This window comes from Lonchura striata, chromosome 13, assembly GCF_050655825.1.
Source record: "Lonchura striata isolate lonStrDom1 chromosome 13, ASM5065582v1, whole genome shotgun sequence".
Taxonomy (NCBI): Eukaryota; Metazoa; Chordata; class Aves; order Passeriformes; family Estrildidae; genus Lonchura; species Lonchura striata.
The window spans coordinates 20,020,804-20,042,281 of NC_140715.1; the positions used below are offsets into that span (position 1 = coordinate 20,020,804).

Sequence of the window (21,478 nt, forward strand, 5' to 3'; positions counted from 1 at the left end):
GTGACTTAAAGTGCTTGTCTTACATTTGCATGTCTACCCTGACACAAAACCGGCACGCTACTTCTCTAAAAATATTAAATATCAAACACAGACCTTCTATATTTGCCTTCTAATCTAAGTAGATACAAATTTCGTAACAGAAAATTTAAAATGCACTTGCATATGGTAAGAGATATAATCACAGCTGGGGATTTAACAGAAAAAGGCATCACTAGGGTGAAGAAGCAGTTTTCACAGGCCAAAAGGATTCACCAAGTGAATTCCAACACGCCTGTCCTGTCAAATGCAAACCCAGACACTGCTTATTTATCAAAGGCAATTGCAAAATCCAGACTGACTGGCCTGAAAACTGAAACTTGGACTGGCAAAAGGTTACTTAGAAGGAGACCAAAAGTGCTGTCCTTTTTTACATGGGACTGGGGAAAGGCTTTAAACAGAGGGAAGGGTTAGATGGGATTTTGGGTGAGTGCCTGGGACAGGGTGCCCAGAGAAGCTGTGGCTGCCCTGGCAGTGCCCAAGGCCAGGCTGGACAGGGCTTGGAGCAGCCTGGGACAGTGGAGGGTGTCGCTGCCATGGCAGAGGTGGCACTGGATGGGCTTTAAGGTCCTTCCCAACCCAAGCCATTCTATGATCCTGTCTTCACTGTGCCAGCAATAATAAAAATAAGAAAGTAGAGACTCCACCAACTCAGGGATCCAAAATAAAAGGTGAATGTGCCAGTGCTGGAGTGCTACAAAATTATCATCAAATATTTGACTCCACTTTTTGAGATGGAGGATGGTAAGAGACACAGCCCCTGCCCAGACAGCAGCAGCTTGATGAGCGTGATGCTGCAAAGGAATTAATAAAGGCAGGTGGCAGCTCAGCCACCTGCAGAAAGAGGAAAGTAATAACGATCTGCAGATCTTCCGTGAATGGAAAATAACAGCAACAGGCAACAGGCTTGGTTAGAACAGCTCCAGAGAAATCCAAGTGCCCAGGCCAAGAGAGAGGCTGTGAGAAGGAGCATCTCAGGTAGGGCAGGGCAGTGAGACAGGGGCAGCTCTCCCCGGAGAAACTCCAGCGTGCAGGGACACAGCTCTGCTCTGCTGCTTCTGGGCACAAACTGTGCCCCCCTACAGCGAGGACACCCTGCCCAAAGACTGACTGACACCAAAAAAGTACTGCTCTGGAAGCGATCCGAAAGCCTGACCGAGCTCCAGAAATAAGAGCAGAGCAGCGTGGCCCGGAGCAGGGCAGCAGCCACGGAGGACAGAGCCATTGGCTGCTCCCAGCCTGGTCTCACCCACGGGCTCAGAAAGGTCTTCAAAACAGGGGCTGGAGAAGCCAACAACTGCATTTGAACACAACGCCTCCCAGGGCAGTGTCTCATCACCAGCTTGTTTGTGTTATTGTTAATTTTCACATGTTGTGCGAGGCTAAGTCCGAGCAATTAATGCTCTGCAGTATCTGCATGACGACTTTCTACTGGAAAGAATTAGAAACCCCCTCAGGGCAGAAACACACCAAGGATTCCCAACACCATTCCCCGCTCCGGCGTCGAGAACAGCTTTATTCACTAAAACTACAATTCTGGGAAAACCGTTGAGATTCATCATCACCCTGGGAAATGTACAGCAGTAACACAATGTGCTGCACACACGGAGTGCCTGAGCAGGGATCTGAGCTGCCCTGGGATCCCCCAGACCCCAGCCTGCTCCCAGCACACCCCAAAAGGCAGCTCCTGCCTGCAGCCCCATCGCTCACCCCCTGGATTAATTGCACCTTCACAACCAGCATCACAACCACAGCACACTGTCAACACAGCAACAACAATCACTGGGAAAGAATGATTAGAGAGAGGAGAGCACCGAGTTCTATCCCTGACAGCTGGAAAATAAAATAAAATAAACTACTGGAATGGCTAGAACATGGTTAAGTTCTCATTTTTCTTGAACAATTAATGTTCTTTCTTGCTTTGTTTGTAGAAAATACTTCAAAATATAACATTTCAGTTATAAATTTGTATTAATTCTATTAAATTATTATTTATTCTATTCACTGCAATCTCCCTGCAGTTAAACTAGTGAAAAAAATTGATTTTTGCCAAACTGGAGTCTGGCTGCTTTTGGTGACACATCCGTGGCAGCAGCACAGGAGTAAAAGAACATTCCTCAGTGCTGGTACAGCAATCCAAAGCGTGTGGGGCGACAGATACAGCCAGGGAAACTACTGATGGCAATATGCATGACAGAGTAACCCATCTTTATCATAGAAGATTTTAATTTCCTAGATGTCTCTGCAACAATGAGTACAGCATGGAAGAAGTGAAGGATGGCTTTCAAGCCCTTAGGAATTTTCCCTCAGCAGCATCTGGCAGAGCTTGTTTTCTATAATCACCTTGATTTATTTGAAATTTTAAAGACAAAATGAAGCATGCGATTTAACACGTGGGGTGGGGGGAATACACAAACATGTGAATATCCCAGTATCAGAAAGGAGGAAAGGAAAGAAGTGCTGTGCAGGAAGACATCACTGCAACCACCCTGGCTTTGCCACTGGCCCCCCTCCATTCTGGCTGCTTACCTGGTGGATCTGGGGACAATCCCTAAAGCCCTGGAGCCAAACCCCTCCAGAGCAGCGCTCTGGTACCTGTCAGGAGCTCTGGTGCCAGTCAGGAGCTCTGGTGCCACTCAGGAGCGGGCAGCAGGGAAGGAAGGGGCAGTGCTGGGATGGGAGCACAGCCACAGCTGCTCCTCCATCCCTCCTGCTGCCAGACACCCTCATGCACCCTCCCACCGAGCCGGGGGTGTCCCAGGAGGATCAGTGACAGCCCAGAGCCCTTCCCGAGCCCCCACGCCAGCTCCAAGCTCCATCCTGGCATTCCCGAGCTCCCAGCCCTGCATCTCCAGCTGCAGCTCCCTCTCTGCCCGGCTCTGCGCTGGCAGAGCGTTCCAGCCTGGCACCCAGCAGAGCTCAGATCAGCTAAGGAGACACCTCCGTGCACACTCCCTGCCCAGCCCCATGCTGACCCACAGGGAGCCACCCCCCAGACTCTGCCCCACTGCCCAGCCCTCCAGCTCTCCAAAAACTGCTCTTCCAGCTCCAGCACAGCCTGGGCAGTTGCTGGCCTCTTTCTTTTGGAATGGCCTCTGGCAAGGAATCGTGTCCAAGCCTTGAAGGAAGGAGACAAAGCGATTCCAACCTGTTGGGGTCGGCTGGACTTCCAGCTCACCCGCAGCCTCAGAGAAGCCCAGGGCACTGGATGAGGGGATGTTTTCCTTCCAGGAGCAAGGACAGCTCTTTCGCAAGAGCCTCCACGTGCTCGGTGACCTTACAGGTTTACAGCCTCCCCCGCTGCCAAGGGCCAGAGCTGGGCTCCCAACCCACTGCTCCAGGTCCTGGGACACTGCAGGTGCTCCAGGAGCCCCAGCACGGAGCTGGTCCACGGGCTGGCAGCTCCTCCAGGTCTGCTGGGCAAAGCCACCCAGCCCAGGGCATCGCTGGCTCTGCACCCATCCCAGGGAGCATTCCCTGCCCAGCCGTGTGCCAGCAGCCCCACTGGGCTCGGGCCATCCCTTCCCACCCACCTCCTCCCACCCCACCTGGCCCTGCAGAGCTGCCTGCCAGGTAAAAATAGGATGGTCTGCATGTTTTTGATAAAATCTGGAATTGCAAGTTTTGCTATTTCCATGAATTTTAGGGCTTCCCCTGTTACCCCTGTTTCATCGTGAAATCAGGACAGCTTTAAGATGTCCACGCCTCGAAACGTCGCAAGCAGGAAGCCAGTGCTGGTAGCACTTGTGAATACTTGGAAAGATTCAGAGAGCTGAATGCTGCATTTCCTTTAAAGCTCTTCCTCGGTTCCGAGGCTGGGGTCAGCCAGGAATAGAAACCCAGTCACTTCCTCCTCCCCACTGCTATGCCGTGCGACTCCGCCAGCTTTGATCTGCCACACAGAACCAGCTCAGCCACTAAAATAAGTGGACTTGGAAACCTCCAGATTGTTATTTAATAAAATAGCACATCTCCCAACCTTTAACGTGTTAAAAGAGTCTTTAAAGATTTATCTTTAAAGTGATAAAATAAGTCCAAGCTCATTTGTCAAACCAGTTGCTCTGGTTGGAAAGTAGCTGTCAAGTATCTCGATGACTCAGGATGTTGTCGCGCAGGCATCCTAATATTAACTGCTGCCTTCAATAAGAGCTGAAAAAGGAATGCTCTGCTACTCATAATACAGAATTCCAAGCACTCAGGTTCTTACAACACTTACATTTTAGATGAGGGAGTTTCAGCACTAGATTTTTTTATCAAATCATGCACAGAACTTGCAAATCACCTGGCATTGCATGAGAACAGACTTGTCTTCTCCAGCTAGGGAAACCAAGTCAGCACAGAACTTGTTAGATGGGTTTTGTTGAAAAAGAAGGTGTCAGAGAAGCTTCCTTTTCAGATCAGAAAATGGCAGATGTGCGGGGCTTAGCAGAAACACGTGTCCAGGAAGGGCAGAATTCATAAAGCGACGTGAAAATGAAACCAAGGGAACCCACACCAGAGCAGGACTCGGACCCTACACCAGAGAACTGCCCCCACAGGCAGGGTGGCCAAGGGACCTCCCAAAAACCTGGGCTGGGCTAGGACCAAGTAGGTCAGAGAAAAAGCCTTTGCTGAAATATGGATTAAAGAGCCTATGTATGATCCAGGATCACAGCTGCAATTTGTGCTGCTTCAAACGAGAGCAGAAATTTAACCTTCAGTTTTCTTTTAAACCTGCAGCTTATCAGGATTGTTTGGTCAAAGCAAATAACCCCAAAAGCATTACACGTCTTCCTCTTCCCCCAAATGGGATTACATCATTTTTTAATCAAAAGGCAAAGATGGAAGATCTTTCCCTACAAGCTAATTTTAATTCATGCCTGGAAATCCCAGTGAGGTACTGAAAACAACCCAAACGTGGCACTCGGTGCTCTGGGCTGGTGACAAGGGGGGATTGGGCATAGCTTTGACTCGAGGGTCCAGCAGGGCTTTTCCAACCAAAATGATTCTGTTTGGAAATGATTCTTTAATAAAAGCCAGGTCTGGAGAACCCCAAATGCCATCACTGTGTCAGTGCCAATCCTTAGCAACAGGCAGGACACCCCCACTATGCTACTGTTCCAATAAACAGGTGATAAACATGTATTATCTTATAAAATTACAGTGTGGAGTGAAATTAAATTCCATACCTCTTCAGCATCCAAAAACTATCCTGCATATGAAGTTTAAGATTTCTAATTGTTAAAGCTGGTTTAAAAGTCAGTTTTCAGATATAACTGTTTTTCTCATATTGGCTTATGTTCTAATCTAATCTATGTTTTAAGAGAACCAAGATGCAGAGTCCTTTATAAAAAAAGTCTAATTATACCTACATCACCTTCATATGGGGACAGCACAATTGATTTGAGAAAAATTCATACAGAACACAAGATTAACAGAAATTAACAGGCAAAATAAACCATCAAAGGCCCTGGTAGCAAAAGTAACCCACAGAAAAAAAAACACAAGAGAGAAAACAACAGCCGGGTAGTAGGAAACTGCAATCGACATGCAAACTGAGATCCACATGAAACTATCAAGTCTGCCAGTTCTTTTCTTTGTTTAGTTTTGGTTTTTGTTTTTGGAGTTAACAAGCCTGCACTGCATTCTTGCACAACAAATCCACACATGTGCATGCAGAACGTGCACGTTTTCAGCACGGATTCATTCAAAACCGTGCTGATGGCTTTAGGAAGTTACTGCTTCAGAAAGGTGACACAAACTCTTAGGGCAGGGAAAAAACCAAGCAAGGGGAAAAGGTATTTGGGTACACAGCAATGGGCAGCGTGCCTGTGGATAGGTGTGCTCGTTTAAAATACATCATTCTGAACTCACAGCATCTGACCAGCCAAAAAGTGACCAAAATCACAAATAAAATGTTCCCACTGCCAGCTGGGAAGGAGGAGACCCAGGGAAGCCCTCCCCTGTCATACCCAACTCACACAGCTGGGAAGGAGCTGTGCAATGCCTGCAGGACCCTCAGCTAAGAAAAACCCAGGGAGCACCGTGAGAGAAACACAATAAATGAGAATACAACGAGAGCAGACCCACCAGCTTCCACTGCTGCTGCTACTTCTCGTATTTCAGAAGCTGTGGTGCTTCAAAAAGCTTGGAAAAGTCACGAGTTAACCCCGTTTTCACTTTGTAAAAATGTCACCGAATTTCTAACCCCAGATCTGCTATTTTCACATCCCTCTCACCAGTGAAACACAGCCAGGCTGCTGCGTACTCGTCAGCAGCCTTGCAGCCCCTCTCCTCCACGAGAACTGCCAGCAGGAACAGGGGTTCAAGGGATTCAAACATTCAGGGGCAGGAAGGCACACCAAAAACCCCCCAAAACACCCCTGCCTGCAAAGCTTCTAGTAAGAAAAGACTGAAGTCCCTGCTGCACCCAGAAGTGCTCCACAAGGGATCTTCTGGGTAAGGACAATGACAGGACCTTGTCCAGGTTTCTTGGAAAAAAGGAAACCAAGCCAGGGAGCTATGAAATCACTTCCATTATTTGCTTCTAGAATAGATGACAGATTTCAATGATACTTCATGATTTGCTCCTCCTTGACTCTGCAGCCCATTTCTGAGTTTCTCAAGTAGTATTTTCAGACAAACTACTCATTTGTGCCCTCATTTCCTTATAAAAAGTCCCATCCTGAGCAACACTTGCTAACTTAAAACTCAGCTACACAAATACAAAATAAGAAGTATCTGAATAAAGCTACAAGAGTAAATGGCACCATGCTGCTCACAAGTTTCATATTAAATCTTGTGTGACCGTGGTGCAGAAATTTGACGATCTCCAGCTGCTTTCTGACACACAGTAACTGTACAAACATATTACAAATAGTAGGAAGAATGTATTACTGTAAAATCCAATATGAAACTAGTTTTCTTTACTAAATTACAGTAGCAGTGAGCTGAATTTAAGAAAGACATGATCATTATTTTAGAATTCCTACCCCAACAGTACTTTTGCATTTCCAACGTCACAAAACCCAAGATATTTGGTCAAAAAGGGGAAGTTATGTATGATACTGCATCCCCACAGCAAAGTGCCGGCAGTCTGTGGGATATTAATTTCCAAAATACATCAGGATTGTCATTTTCTAGGGAGATTCAGCATGGGAGCTCCACAGGTCGAGCTGGAAGCTGGAGGTTTAATGGTGACCCACTGGCACTGGCTGGATTAAAGAGGCATGGGCTGGTACAGAAACATTCCCCACACACGATGCCGAGACGACTTCTGAAGAGCACAACTTCCTCCAGAAATCCAGACAATTGTGGTGATTATTGATTTAAGGCACCAGGATTACAGAACTCTACATGATATCCTGGGTAAGTAACAGCACGTCCTGGAGTCCAAACTCGCCTTTCACACAGGAGCACTGAGAAAACCTGACCTCATCTCCATCCCCTGCATTCCACAGCAGCTCCCCGAGCCAGAGGAGCTGCAGCTGCTCCTCCTGCTCCTGCCAGGCACCTCTGGGACACGGAGGTGACCACAGCAGAGGGAGGAAAATCCTCTGCCAGGGCGCTCAGAGGTTCCATGCCACACAATCCAGGCAGAGCTTGAGCACAGGGAGACACTGCTCCACGCAGGGATGGAATCCCAGCAGGAAACATCATGGCACAGCTCTGTGGGAGCTGAGTCAGGCCAGGATGTGGGAGACACAGGCACGACAGCTTCTTTGGAGTGAAGGTGAGGTAAGGAGGAAAACCCTCAGGAGAGGCACAGTAATTGTGCTGGCTTGTCCTCCCAGCCCAGCGCTGCAGTGCTGGGGACAGAGTTACTCACAGCCCAGTAAGGACCCGAGTGCTGGACTGGTTATACACGGGGACACCCCACACTGCTGCTTCTCCTGCCCACAGGCAGCTGGAGTGCACGGCCAGAGCCTTCCAGGTGCCCCTCTTGGGGTACCAAGTGCTCCAGCCCACGGATGGAGCTCACTGCAGCAGCTCACCCTCTGCTGCTGTCCCTCTGCAGGTGACCAATGCCACAGCTGGCCACACCCTCACAAAGAAACCATCGACTGTGTGTTTTGGTTTTTTCCCACAGATAGCCCAAAAGAGCTGCTCTGGAGTCAGAGCCAAGACAATGAGATGAAATGATTCTTTTTTTGCGTGTGTCATCTGTTCCAGCTGTACTGGTTCACTCCTGTCCCAGGGGGACGGGGCCATCCACTGACAGCATCTGACCAGTATTTCCAGAAGCCAGCACTGAGAACAGCATTAACTCCTGCTCTGCCAGGGCCTCGGCCATTTCAGCAGAGGCTGTGTTACAGAAGGGCATCAGTGGATCTCACACCACGGGCTGCTGCAAATGGTTATCAATGGATCTCACACTACAGTGAATCAGACGGAAAACCCCTGGGATGAGAACAATCATCTGTACACGCAACAGTGCCACACAGTAATTCTTCAGTAAATAAGATTAAAATCTCTGTATACTTGAGACTCTGGGAGACAAAGGCTGAGAAACCAAAGAGAGCTTAACCCAAACTCCCAGGGTCTGGTGCACAGCACTCAGCAACCAAAGTGCTCTGCCCAGAAACCACCTTGCACACACACTTCTGTGCTCCTGAAATCAAGCTGATCACTTTACAAAGGCATTTCCAAGTTCATTGCTCTACACAGAGGTGACACTCAGTTATTTTAACAGCACAAACCCAAGGTAATTGTAACTACAGCTCTACAAAGCTTTTCCCATTGCTCGTAACTTGGACTGAAAAGAGGATTTTACTGGGATGTCGTTTTCCTCCCCACTGATGCCATGGGGACTGTTTGCAGAATGCACACATGACACTACAGCAGCACCCCGGGGTGGGACAGCAGCTCGGGCTGGCTCCAGCTACCCCAAAAATAAATGCTAGTCCAAAGAGGCCTTGGGAACCTTTTAAAATGCAGAAATAGTTCCAGTTTGCAGTTACATATACACGCAGACTATGCACCACTTGTTCATTTCCAGAATGAGCAGCAATAATCAAAGGAAGAAGGGAAATTTGCTTCTCCAAAGATAAACTGCTCCCACTGTAAAAGTAATCGTTAGCATGGTAAATATACAATGTAGGAGTTGGAATATTCCCATATTTCACATTTCTGGGAAGATTCGTGAGTAGGACTCATTCAACCACAGCTTTGCCTTCACTGGCAGCAGGAAAGTACAAGGGGTTTAACCATGGAGATAAATTAAAAAAGATTATACAGACAACAAAAATAAAGTTGTTTTATAACCAGAATTAAGTTTATAGTAGAGATCGTCGTCAGGAGAAATAAATTTGCAGAAGTTAACCATTTGGACTGGACTTACAGCAACCGCCTTGGCTATGAACTCAATGGAAGGATCAGCCAAAACTGGGAAAAGTGGATTACATCTTGCATGACCTCTCATTTATCCAGTTACCTTTTCACAGCACCTCAGAGCACATTCTGCAGGCCATTCCTGATTTCCCCCTTTCTGCCAAAACAACTGGGTTTTTGGCCATGCACCTCCAGAGTCCAAACCCCGAGGGCAGCATCACATGGAGCTGACAAATCACAACACAGACCACTGGAAGCCCCAGCACTCCAAACACCAGGGCTGGGTTTTATATCAAACCAGGATGATGAAAAAAGCCCGATTGTGGATGTCCCACACACTACACTCTGCTGAGTCAGGCAGCACTGCAAGCACTGCACCCAGCCCTGCACGCAGCCCTGCATCCAAGCACTGCACCCAGCCCTGCACGCAGCCCTGCATCCAAGCACTGTACCCAGCCCTGCATCCAGCCCTGCATCCAAGCACTGTACCCAGCCCTGCATCCAGCCCTGCATCCAAGCACTGTACCCAGCCCTGCATCCAGCCTTTCATCCACCCCTGCATCCAGCCCTGCACCCAGCCCTGCATCACCACCAGCCTTGACCCGCAGCCGAGGGAAACAGAGCAGCAAGACAAACGGACAGCTGACCTTTACCACTGCTGGCAAACAATCCCCCTCCTCCCCTTCCTTCTCACAGCACCTGAGCCCAAGAAGAATCCCAGCTGAAGAGTCAAGGCTGGAAGGGCAGAAGGGTCATTTTGGAAGCAAGGCTTTGGACTGGGACCGACCAGCGAAACTCTTGCTCCTTCCAGACTCTCCTCCTCTTTAATGGCTTCTCTCAGCTCTTGCCCTTTCTTAAACTTCCTTAATGATCCTTATCCCCCACAAGCTTAAGTACTAGGAATGATTTCAACTGTAACAAGAGAAGCCATAACACTGCCAGTGGGGCCCTGTTTCTGTGAATTCTGGCTGTGAGAGCAAACCCTGCATTGCTGGGCTGGTTCTCGGCATCCTTCACTCCCCCCCACAACAAGCCACATCTCCAGGAAGTCAGAGCAACAGGAGCTGAGTGAAGGATTTAATGTATATACCACGCAAAGGCCCCGCGAGTGCGTTGCTAAAAGCATTTCCTTGAAACAGAACGGTTTTCCCTGGGTTTGTGGAATAAATCACAGCAGCATCCCGTCGGAGACGGACGCCAGCAAATCCTCCAGCCCTCCAGTGAAGCACTGCAGCGCCAGTGCTCCTCTTCCAGCTGCTGTCTCACTGCCACTGAGGAAATCTAAGGTAAAATGAATGTCAGGCTACCTCTTCCTCCCTTTCATTCTGTCCTTCTTCACGAGCTGCACTCGCTCAGAGACCCCGAGCGATCCCAGACAAAGCCCCCTGAGCCTCCCCCTGCCCAGATCTGGAGCCTGAGGAGCTGCAGCTCAGTGCTGGCTCTTCTGCAGACAGCAGCTTATTGATTATTGCCAATTCATTCCCATTCATCAAATTCCTCAAGTTTGCATTCTACTTGTTAACTTCCGGATCCCTCCTGCAGTTCGCCGCTAATTGATTGGTTTTCTTGGGCCCAATTATCACTTCTCTCATTAAAGCCAGCGTGCTGGGCTACTTGGAGGAGCAAAAGCACTCACAAACGGCGTGACATCAATTCCAGCCCGAGCGGATAGAAAGGGACATTTCCCAGTTTCCCATTGAACAGGCAGATTAAATACAACCTGAACACCAGGGCTAAACTGCAGCTTTTCTTCCCCTATGTTCAGTCTACAATTAATATGTTATTAGTAGACAAATAATTCTACAAACACCAAAAAGTATTTCCTCCTGGAAACTGAAGCTTCTCAAAATCCCAGCCTCCACCTCTCACATTTAGTACCTAAAAATACCAGACCACGGGAACCTGGCAAGAGAGTCCTTCCTTTGTTTCTAAAACAAATGCCAATTTTGTTAAGTCTTCTGCAAGAAAAACAAACAAATCCACAATACATCACCTTAAACTAACCCAGTTTAGACCAAATATTTCTGGCAAGGTTCAAGAAGAAATAAAACTCCTGCTTCAAACCCAGGGTTCATTAATACCTCAAACACTGTAAAAGGAAGATGGACTTGCTTGAATGTTATAGAATAAAAATAATAAAGCAAACCCAAACAATGCTGTTTTTAGAACTGGACTTTGTAGCTGAAGTGTATAAAAATCCTTGGAAAGCAAGAACAGCTTCCACAAAGTTGTGAATAACGCATTTTTATGCAAAGCTCAACTACGAGCCACTTTGAAATTCTTTACACATTCCATAAAGAAAAAAAAAATCCATTATCTTACAGCAAAAAGGAAGCAATAAAGTGTAAGATGACCTTGCAGGAAGCAAGAACGTCACTGCTGAAGCCCCGGCGTGGATAACCCCGGGCAGTGCAGGAGGCAGCGGTGCTGGGATGCTCCGGGACGGTCCCTGCGCTGTCCTGGCACTGCCAGCCCTGCCCCAACTGCTCCAGGCAGCCCAAACCATCTCCCCGTGCCTGCCCCTTCCCTCCAGGAGCAGCTCGGCCACGTTCCAGCCCAGAGGAGCTCCCATCCCTCCGGGATCACACACAGGACACGGCGCCGGTGTCTGAGCTCCCCAGGCCGGGCACACATCTCCTGCTGCCCGCCCGACCCAGCTCTGCCTACCTGTTCCTCCTCGAATCACCCTCAAAAGTGACACTGGCATTACCTCGGGGCAATCTGCTTATTTAAACTGTCCCTGAAAGCCTCCTCCCCAGTGCAGAAACATTTCTTGCTTTGACACAAAATTTATGATTATTATTGAAGATACAGTGAGAACAGAGGAAATAAACTCCCAAAAAAGCCCCCACGAAACAAACTGAACACAACACAGAACGGGACTAATCATGCAAAAGGTGAGCACAAAGCATTTCTAGTCTGTCGAAATAAATGGTGAGACACACACAGTATTCACCTATCAAGGTGGAGTCTAGCCACAGATTCCGATTTCTTTTCTGGATCTCTTACATTACAAATTGCTTTAAACACTTCAAAGAGAAAAAACCCAACATTTACAACAGAAATCAAAATCTATGAAAGACACTGAGAATGAAAGCAAGCTGAAAGCTGTCTAATTGAAACAAAGAAGGAATCCTCGCACACTTCATTCCAGCCATGGGAAAATGGAGCAAATATCGTGCAGGGAGAGCCCCGGGACTGGCGGGAACTCCTGGGGATCCAATTGTCAGCAGAGCAATAAAACCCAGAATGCTAAACCAGATTAAAAGCCTACAAATACCGGGTTTCTGTATAGGCACTTGCAGGGCCATTTTCTAAGAGATTACACAAATTCTCCTCTGCCCCAGAGCTGTCCCAGCCATGCTGCTCCTCCAGCAGCACTTCCCTGCAACAGCTGCACCTCTGCATTACCCCTGCAACAGCTGCACCTCTGCATTACTCCAGGAATCACAACCACCAAGGCACTGGCCACAGGTAGGAACCAGCCACCCACACCCCCTCCCAGCAGCCCTCCTGCCGTTCTACTTGGAGTTAAATTCCAGGTGTGTTTAAGCCTGACTGCAAATACTCTTATCTCTTTAAAGGCAGTTATTGAACAAGCTGCTGAGTATTTCCCACTCGGAATCTTCTTGTCCATGTAAGGTAAATGCGATACCGAGCACAGTGAAAACTTGAGTTCAGCTTAAATGTAATTCTAGAAATTTACCCAGCAACCAAGTTATTTTTGTGCATAACATTTTAAGTAATGCTAGGAAGGAAAAAAAAGCCCACAGTGATTGATCCTCTAACCCCTGGAAACGAAGGAGCTTTTGTATACATTTAAATATTTCCTTCCATACTGCCTGTGTATGGATCCTGCTACCACATACTCCATTTTTTCTCTAGGCTGTATCTTGGAAGTTTTATTTTTAATTATTTACTTTTTAGAGCATGCCAACTCCCTTCCAGTTTTCTTCCCTTTAATACCAATAACTGAGTAGTCGCTTAAAGCTGATGTTGTACTGCAGGATAAACACTCCCCAGTGATGTCTGATCAGCCACACATACCAAACAGAAAAGAAAAAAAAAAAAAAAAGGAAAAAAAGCCCGAGGAACAAACCAGCATGCATGGAGTTATGCTAAACACACTTGTAAGCGTTTAAATAAAGAGCAACACAAACTAATCACCTTGAATAGCCATTAGAGAAAGCAGGTCTGCCAGAGAGGTTGAGCGTTCCCAGCGGAGCCAATGCCTCGTCCCCCGATCCCTGGCACCTATTCCAATTTTCTGACCCGGCAGGAAGAGACGGAATGATATTAAAAATTGGTTTCTGATCCTGCTGCTGAGAGAGCGACGCAGTATTTAAGTCATAGTGGTACATCTGTCCCCCAGAGGTGCTGACCCCGTGGATGGAGATGGCCGAGACTTTCGTACCCAGCAGGTTCGGCCCGGAGAAGCTGGCCTGGCAGTAAAGCGGGCCCATGTTTTCCTGCTTGATGCCGGGAGTACACAGTTCAATGAAGTCTTCCTTTTCTGTTTTCACTTGAGGCATTGGCATTTTGGAACTGGGTAAAAGGTCACCACAGTCATTAATTTTAGGCTTAGTGTCAGATAAAAGAGGAGGCTTGCAGTCTTCGCCGAGACTTCCTTCCAGGAGAAAGGCGTCCTCCGCGGATATGGGGGAGAGCAAGCCACCGTCATCGAGCAACGGGTCCAGCCGCCACGGGCTCCCGTTGGGCTCCTTGCCCGGCGACACCGGCGGCAATTCCAAATCCTGGAGGATATCCAGGGTGCTTTGGTCTTCAGAGAACAACTTCAAGTTGCCACCATTCGAGCCCACCTGGCTCTGGACTGCAGCTCCCGACTCCGCGGGGACGCTGCGCCCGGCCATGCCTGGGAAATCCGGCTCGAGCGGCACCTCCGAAGACGCGGTTCCCTTCGCGTCCTCGGCCAGGCTCGAGGACTTGTTCAAGCTCGCAATGCTTTCCTCCAGGAGCCTGAAGTCCGTTTCTCCAGAAGAGATGCCGATTTGGCCCTGGTGCGAAAATCCAAGGTCGTTTCCCATCACTTTCGCGTCTGTTTCACCCATGTACAGTCCCATCGAGAGCGACACTGCCTTGGAAAGGTCTGGCTGAGGCACATTGTTTCCTAATCCTTTTGGAAAGTCAGCCAAAGCAGGTTGCTGACTGGGATCTGACTGAGAAGATGCAGGGAGAGGAGATGTAGACACAGGGGCTTGGACAGTAGCTCCACCCCTGAAGGGTGGATGGAAGTCCATCACGATCCCTCCTTTGGTACTGATGAGTGCATTTTTCCTGGTTTCGTCTTGATCCAACGGGTTAAGCAGTTCTTTGGAATCCATTACTTTACCATTAACTATAAAAAGATGAGAAGCAGTCAAAGTCAGCACAGCAAACACATATTAACAACAGTTTTAAAACAAAAGTCTAAGTCCTTCGCCTGGCAAACCTGGCTCAGCTGCTGTGAGAGCGAAGGCACAGCACACCACGCTCTGGGCTGACACGTGCCACGTCGCTCAGAAACACTGCACTTGTTTTCGGGGGCTTTTAGGTTTTGGGTTCTGTCTAATGAGGAGGAACGATGTATTTTAAAGCTTTATTAAACCTGGATGAAGGAGTAATCTGCCTGCCTACAACTCAGAATCAAGCTACAGCACGTGACATCTGTGCGCACACTCTCCAGCTCTGTCACCCATCCCCGCAATAAGAAACTGTAAGAATTGGTAAAGGACCCAGCTCACAGGTATATTTCCCTGGTATTTAACTACACCTTGAGCAGGGGAAAGGACATTTGCCACCTTTCCCAGTAAGCCCTCCCCTCGCAGAGCAGGTCCGGAGCTCCCAGAGGCGGCACCGCCATGGTCTGGCATTCCCCAGGACCTGACCTCCCCACCACAAAACACAGCGTTTGCCACCTTTGCTCGGCTTCAGTCTCGAAACCCACCCACTTCGCAGTAAACTCCGCATAATTCTTTAAATACATCTCAAATTTATAAATAAAATCTAGCTAAAAATAAAGCAGGATTTTTATCAGCTTCCAGCACTCTACCAGTTCACGGCTGCCCTCCAAACACACCCGACACTGAAAACAAACCTCATAAGTTTCAGATGTTTGTATTTGCTACATTATTTTTTTTTTTTTTCCAGCGGAGAGCATAAATATTTGGAGAAACACTGTAAATTCTTCGGCAAACTTCCGACACGGTGTCCGGCCTCCCCCGGGCAGCGCCCAGCCCGCCTGCCGCAGTCCGGGGGCACCGCCAGCCTGTCCCCGCCGGTGTGCCGGGCACGGCGACACCGGCTCGGCCCCGCGGCTGGCTCTGCGTGCGAAGCTGGGGCTGCCAGCCACAAAAAGGCCGCACGGGTCAAGCCTTAAGGTGGCCCGGGCGAGCCGGGAGCGGCGGGGTCCCGGCCGCGCTGCCCGGCCCCGAGCGGCAGCGGGCACCCGCACTGCTTACGGCGGACACCCAGCAGCGACCGGAAAAAAGAGAGAAAACACAAGAATACCTCCAGCGCTGCCTTCTTCCTTTTTAACGCGAAGGGGAGGGAAAAGGTAGTTATTTTCATTTGACAATCCCCCCAACGCCCCAAAAAAAACAAGGCAGCGAATCATCCAGCGTAGGAAACGTGTCAGAAATCAGCTGCGAGAGTCTGCCCAAGGGCGGAAAGCGCTGCAAATACTTAAAACCGCCGGATTGCAATAAAATCGCCTTTGCAAAGTACAGTTTTCGGAGAAATGTGTCGGGACCTGTTGAGCCGTCTCCTGGCACACCCACTCGTGCCGAAGCTCCCCGCGCTCCCCGCCCGCGCCCCCCGCTCCCCCGGGACGCGGACAGCGGGGCCCGGCCGGGGGTCCCCGCGCCCCGCCGCCGCCCGGGCTCCTCCGGGGGCGGCTCCCCCCGCCCCGGGCATTCCTGCGGGGACCGCCGCACCCCTCGGCAAGCTCCCGGGGCGAAGCGCAGCCCCCCGGGACCCCCGCCGCCCTTACCTCGTCCGGGGCAGGGCGCTGGGGCTCCTTCAGCCGCCCACGGCCATGGCGCCCCGGGCGGGGGCGGCACCGCTGCGGGGTCAGCAGCCGCCCCTCGGGGCCGCTGCCGCCGCTCCTCCCGCGGGCCCCGGCCCCTGACCCGGCCCCGCCCGCCGCCGCGGCGCCCCCTCCGCTAATTAGCGCTAATTGCCCCCGCGGAGCTCGCCCCCCCGCGCTCCCCGCCCCGCCGCTCCGCCGGGCAGCGCCGCGCTCGGCGGTTCTGCCCCCGCCACAAAATGGAGGACGGCGGCGGCCGCCTCCTCCCCTTCCCCTCCCTCCCTCCGTCCCTCCCTCCGCCTCCCCGACGTGGAGAGGGAGTGGAGACAGCCGGCTCGGCGAGGGGCGGCCGCGGCCGGAGCTGCTCCGCGCCCCGCTCGCCCCGGCCCCGCCGTGCCCGGCCCCGCCGCCCGGCGCCGGGGGCAGCCGCAGCCGAGGGGGAACGGTGCGACCTGTTGGCCGAGCCGGGAAAGTGCAGCGGGACGGGCAGGGCGGGCACGGCACAGCGGGCACGGCGGAGCGGGCACGGCGGAGCGGGCACGGCACAGCGGGCACGGCACAGCGGGACGGGCAGGGCGGGCACGGCAGGGCTGGGCACGGCACAGCGGGCACGGCGGAGCGGGCACGGCACAGCGGGACGGGCAGAGAGCAGCTGGGCAGAGCGGGACGGGCAGAGTGGACAGGGCTGGGCAGAGCGGGGCAAAATTGGGCACGGCAGAACAGACAGGGCTGGGCACAGCGGGGCAAAATTGGGCACAGCAGAACAGACAGGGCTGGGCAGAGCAGGGCAAAATTTGGCACGGCAGAACAGACAGGCTGGGCACAGTGGGGCACGGCAGAGCGGGACAGAATGGGCAAAATTTGGCACGGCAGAACAGACAGGGCTGGGGAGAGCAGGGCACGGCAGAGCGGGGCAGAATGGGCAAAATTGGGCACAGCAGAACAGACAGGGCTGGGCAGAGCGGGGCACAGCAAGAGTGGGCAGAGCAGGGCAGAACTGTGCACAGCACAGCGGACAGGGCAGAGCAGACAGGACTGGACCAGAGTGGGCAGAGTTGGCCAGGGCAGAATGGCCAGGGCAGAGCGGGCAGAGTTGGCCAGGGCTGGGCAGAGCAGGCAGGGCAGGGCAGAGCGGGTCAGGAGGAGATGCTCTCGCTCGGCCCTGGCGAGGCACGGCTGTGTGCAGCTCTGGGTTCTGCTCTATCGGAGACACAAGGAGCTCCTGGAGAAGGTCCAGTGGAGGCCAAGAAGATGTTGAGGGGTCTGGAGCATCTTTCTCACGGAGGAGGGACTGGGGGAGCTGGGCTGGGTTGGTCTGGGGAGGCTGGGAGGGATCCCATCAATCCACACATCTCCAAGGGCTGGCAGAGCTGGTGCCAGGCCCTGCTCAGTGGTGCCAGTGACAGGACACGGAGCAATAAACTCAAACGCAGCGAGTTCCACCTCAGCACAAAGAACTTCCTTCCCATGGAGGGTGGCAGGCCCTGGAACAGCTGCCCAGGGAGGGGCTGGAGTTTCCCTCTCTAGAGACATCCCAAACCCACCTGGACACGTTCCCGTGTCACCTCCAAGTGACCCTGCCTTGGGAGAGGGTTGGACAAGATGATGAGATTTACAGCACAATTATATGTCCTCTTGTTTTTTTAAGTTATAAGTTTTTTTTCAGGCCACATGGACTTTTAGAAGCTGTTGTTTTACTTTTAAAATACAAAACACATGCGCACAATGTTACATTAACGTTATTTTTTTACCCCAGAAGTTATGAAAAATGGTTCTAAAAATGGTAGCTCTTCCCCATTTTTGAAAGATGTGTTTAAAGCAGACCTCAGAACTGTCTTGTGGTGCATTTTGAATGATGCAATGGATTTACAGCTCTCAGGAAACGCTTCTTCCTATGTGAGGGAATTGGAATAGCAGAAGTTCGAGTGTTCACAGAGGCGGTGAAACCTCTGTCACCACTGCAGGGCTGTTGCAGAGGTCCTGGTTGTTCAATAAAGGCAATGACGTCTCTCCAAGCATGAAATCCTAAAGTGCTGCTGGGACTGCCCCTGGGAAATTTAGGCTATTGCTCTGTGAATGTTCTGCTGCAGAAACTGTCCTGCATTTGGGGACGCCTCTCGCTCCTGCAATTTGGGGAACTCAAATATTTGGGTACATGGGGGAGAACATCAGCCTGGAGGAGAGCTGTAGCTCCTTCTGCAGTCTAGGGAAGCTGGAATAACAAAGCTGTTTATTTCTAAGACATTTAGATGAGAACATCTGTTTATAAACACCCGCTCAGATGCTTAATTACAGCTGGCTTTGTGCAGTAATGTGGAGGACATTCCTCTAATGAATAATTCTTTATCTTAATGTCACCTTTGATCCGAAAGAAGCTGATTTTAGTTATTATACAGAATGTTACTGTACCTTTGGAGGGTGGGCAGCCCTGGTACAGGTGCCCAGAGCAGCTGGGGCTGCCCCTGGATCCCTGGCACTGCCCAGGGCTGGGTTGGATGGTGCTGGGAGCACCTGGGACAGTGGAAGATGTCCCGGGAGGGTTGGATGGGGCTGGGAGCACCTGGGGCAGTGGAGATGTCCCGGGAGGGTTGGATGGGGCCAGGAGCACCTGGGGCAGTGGAGATGTCCCGGGAGGGTTGGATGGGGCTGGGAGCACCTGGGGCAGTGGAGATGTCCCGGGAGGGTTGGATGGGGCTGGGAGCACCTGGGGCAGTGGAGATGTCCCGGGAGGGTTGGATGGGGCAGGGAGCACCTGGGGCAGTGGAGATGTCCCGGGAGGGTTGGACACTGGGGCTGGGAGCACCTGGGGCAGTGGAGATGTCCCGGGAGGGTTGGATGGGGCTGGGAGCACCTGGGGCAGTGGAGATGTCCCGGGAGGGTTGGATGGGGCCGGGAGCAGCCTGGCACAGCGGGAGGTGTCCGTGCCATGGCTCGGGTGGCACTGAGGTGTTTCAGGTCCGTTCCAGCTGCAGCTCTCCCTGCCCTGTGCCCGGGGCTGCCGCTCCTCGCTGGCCGCAGCAGCGCCCGGTGCCAGCCCTTTTGTGGCACTGCCGCCTGTCCCCGCAGCTCCGCCCGCGCTGCTCCGCGTCCTGCCCCGAGATCCGCTGTTCCCTCTAGGAGGTTTTCTATTGAATGGAGCAGATAAAAAACCAGCAGATGTTTTCTGCCTCTCTCTATAAAACCGGGAGAAGAATGTCCCAGCTCGCCCTGGTCCAGGCGCGCCTCGGGCGGGGCCGGGGATGCTCCGAGCCCGAGGCTCCCGGAGCTGCACAAACCTTCTCCGCAGCCCTCCGGGGCCCGGCCACCCTGCAAGCACCTCCCCTGCAGACTGGAGTGTGCCCTCGGGCACTCCTGCGCTCTGAAAATAAAGGTAATGTAAAAGCTGATCAGCTGTGTGTTCTGGCTGTTTTACAACACCAACGTGTATCCAGTACAGGACAACTTCAAATGTGTTCTGTGATGATGGTCAGGGTGAAATACAACTCATTTTTGTTCGTTTATACAAATGCATAGAGTAAGTTAGGCTTTAAAAAACTTGTGATTTTTTTTTTTTTTCAAGTAAGTGCTGATCTGGTGGGAGCCCAGAGTCCCAGGAATTTTGGGGAGCCACAGGGAGAGTGGTGCCAATTGTCATGCTACAAATTTCAAAAATCTATAAATGGCTGCACATTCCTACACCATAATGTAATAATATTGCAGAGAAAATGAGCCTTGACCTTAACAAACACTAAATATAGACTTTAAAATATAGAAGTGGAGAATATTATTAAATCATTAAAACATAATTATGGCTCTCGTTGAGGAGATCAGGCAATTCATGGAAGCAGGAGCCACTTGGAGCTTTGTGTGGAGCGTTCCAAAGGTCAGAAAGAACATGTGAAGGGAACTCCTGTGGCTGCCAGATGCTGACATAAATCTGCCTGGGGTCAGCACGGACAATGGGGGCACCTGGAGATAAGCAGCTCCTGTCACATGTGAGAGAAGGGAGCGTGCAGAACGTGGGCCACAGGAAGCACCTCGGAGTCGCACGGGGAAAGATCAGCATTTGCACTTACAGAATGAAGGCTGTATGGACTCCACACATAACTCCTAAAGTCCTTAAGCCTACTTGGAAGAACTTCCAAAAAGTAAGGGTTGTGTTGCCTTTCCCAATGAAATGCCAGTTGTGTAGCTGTGCTTCAGACAGCTCATATAAAGCAGAGTTTTATAGTTTTATAGTTTCATACTGCTCCTCCCTCTGCAGTCTGCTCTCTCCCAAAAGGGCAGTGGCATGCCCAGTGTCTAAGGCTCTTCCCAAGCCCAAATCTTTGAAGATCTTGATTGCCTTGTAAGGAGCTGTGTTTTGTTTCCTATCAGTTTGAGACTAATTCTGCTTAATTCTTGAGCATACATCAAAGTCTCTGAGGCAGTGCCTGCAGCCTGTCAATAGCTTTGCAGGGAAGCCAGGAGGGGATAAGGATGTTCCCCAGCTGTGGTCCCACTCTCAGAGCTGCTGCTTTACCAGCAGGACATCGCAGCATCCTCCACGTGCTTGTCAGGGGAGGCTCCTGGCTCCGAGCTCCCTGCAAGTGTGCTTTTGCCATTAGCTGTGGTCAGACACCGAGTGAGGCACAGAGGGGCTGGGCCATGCCCTCCTAAATCCTCCTTGCATCGATGACTGCTGGTATTTTTCCTATTTTTACCATGTTTTCCCCTGTATTTCCCAGGGTAGCCCTTGTCTGTTGTGGTCTATTTTGTGCTTTGATTTCCCACCAGATCTTTCACCTCTACATGAATCACTCTGTAGTTCTCCCTCTGAGACATTCTCCTTCCCAGCTTCTTCCTCTCTCAAAGTATTGATCTGCTTCATCCCCAATCCCTTTGTTCCTTCCCCTAAAGGATCATGGAATGGTTTGGAAGGGACCTTGGAGCTCAACCCATTCCTGTGGGAGCTGTGACAAAGGGCTGAAAGTCCACGGTGCTGGGACAGACAGACAGCGAAATGCAGTGGTCAGAAATGGAGGGGAGAATGGGAGAGGAATTAATTGGGTTAATTGACGAGGAGGAGGAGGAGGAGGAGCACTCTGTGACAGGCATGGGGTGAAGTCATATGCAAGTACACACAAACAA

General features: G+C 51.0%; 2 protein-coding genes across 4 annotated transcripts in view; both read right to left on the reverse strand.

The window, feature by feature from the left end:
• The window catches only part of NR3C1 (nuclear receptor subfamily 3 group C member 1), a 61,865-nt gene extending 45,374 nt beyond the window's left edge, over positions 1–16,491 (reverse strand). The window contains exons 1-2 of one of the 3 annotated variants that reach the window (XM_021541285.3): positions 16,334–16,491; positions 13,513–14,701 (exon numbers count right to left, since the gene is read on the reverse strand). In XM_021541285.3, coding sequence (XP_021396960.1) covers positions 13,513–14,687 — 1,175 coding nt within the window. In that variant the 5' untranslated portion in view covers positions 14,688–14,701; positions 16,334–16,491. Of the gene's footprint in view, positions 1–13,512; positions 14,702–15,439; positions 15,598–15,852; positions 16,161–16,333 lie in introns of those variants that run through there. The other 2 variants (XM_085591625.1, XM_021541286.3) reach the window with 2 other exon arrangements.
• A 459-nt stretch (positions 16,492–16,950) lies between these two features.
• Positions 16,951–21,172, reverse strand: LOC146766211 (uncharacterized). The gene is made up of 3 exons (XM_085591674.1): positions 21,122–21,172; positions 19,645–19,727; positions 16,951–19,494 (listed from the first exon to the last, which is right to left on the reverse strand). Exons 1-3 carry the CDS (start codon positions 21,170–21,172, stop codon positions 18,633–18,635), a joined length of 996 nt encoding a protein of 331 aa, XP_085447800.1. The 3' UTR covers positions 16,951–18,632.
• Between the last annotated feature and the right edge of the window lie 306 nt (positions 21,173–21,478).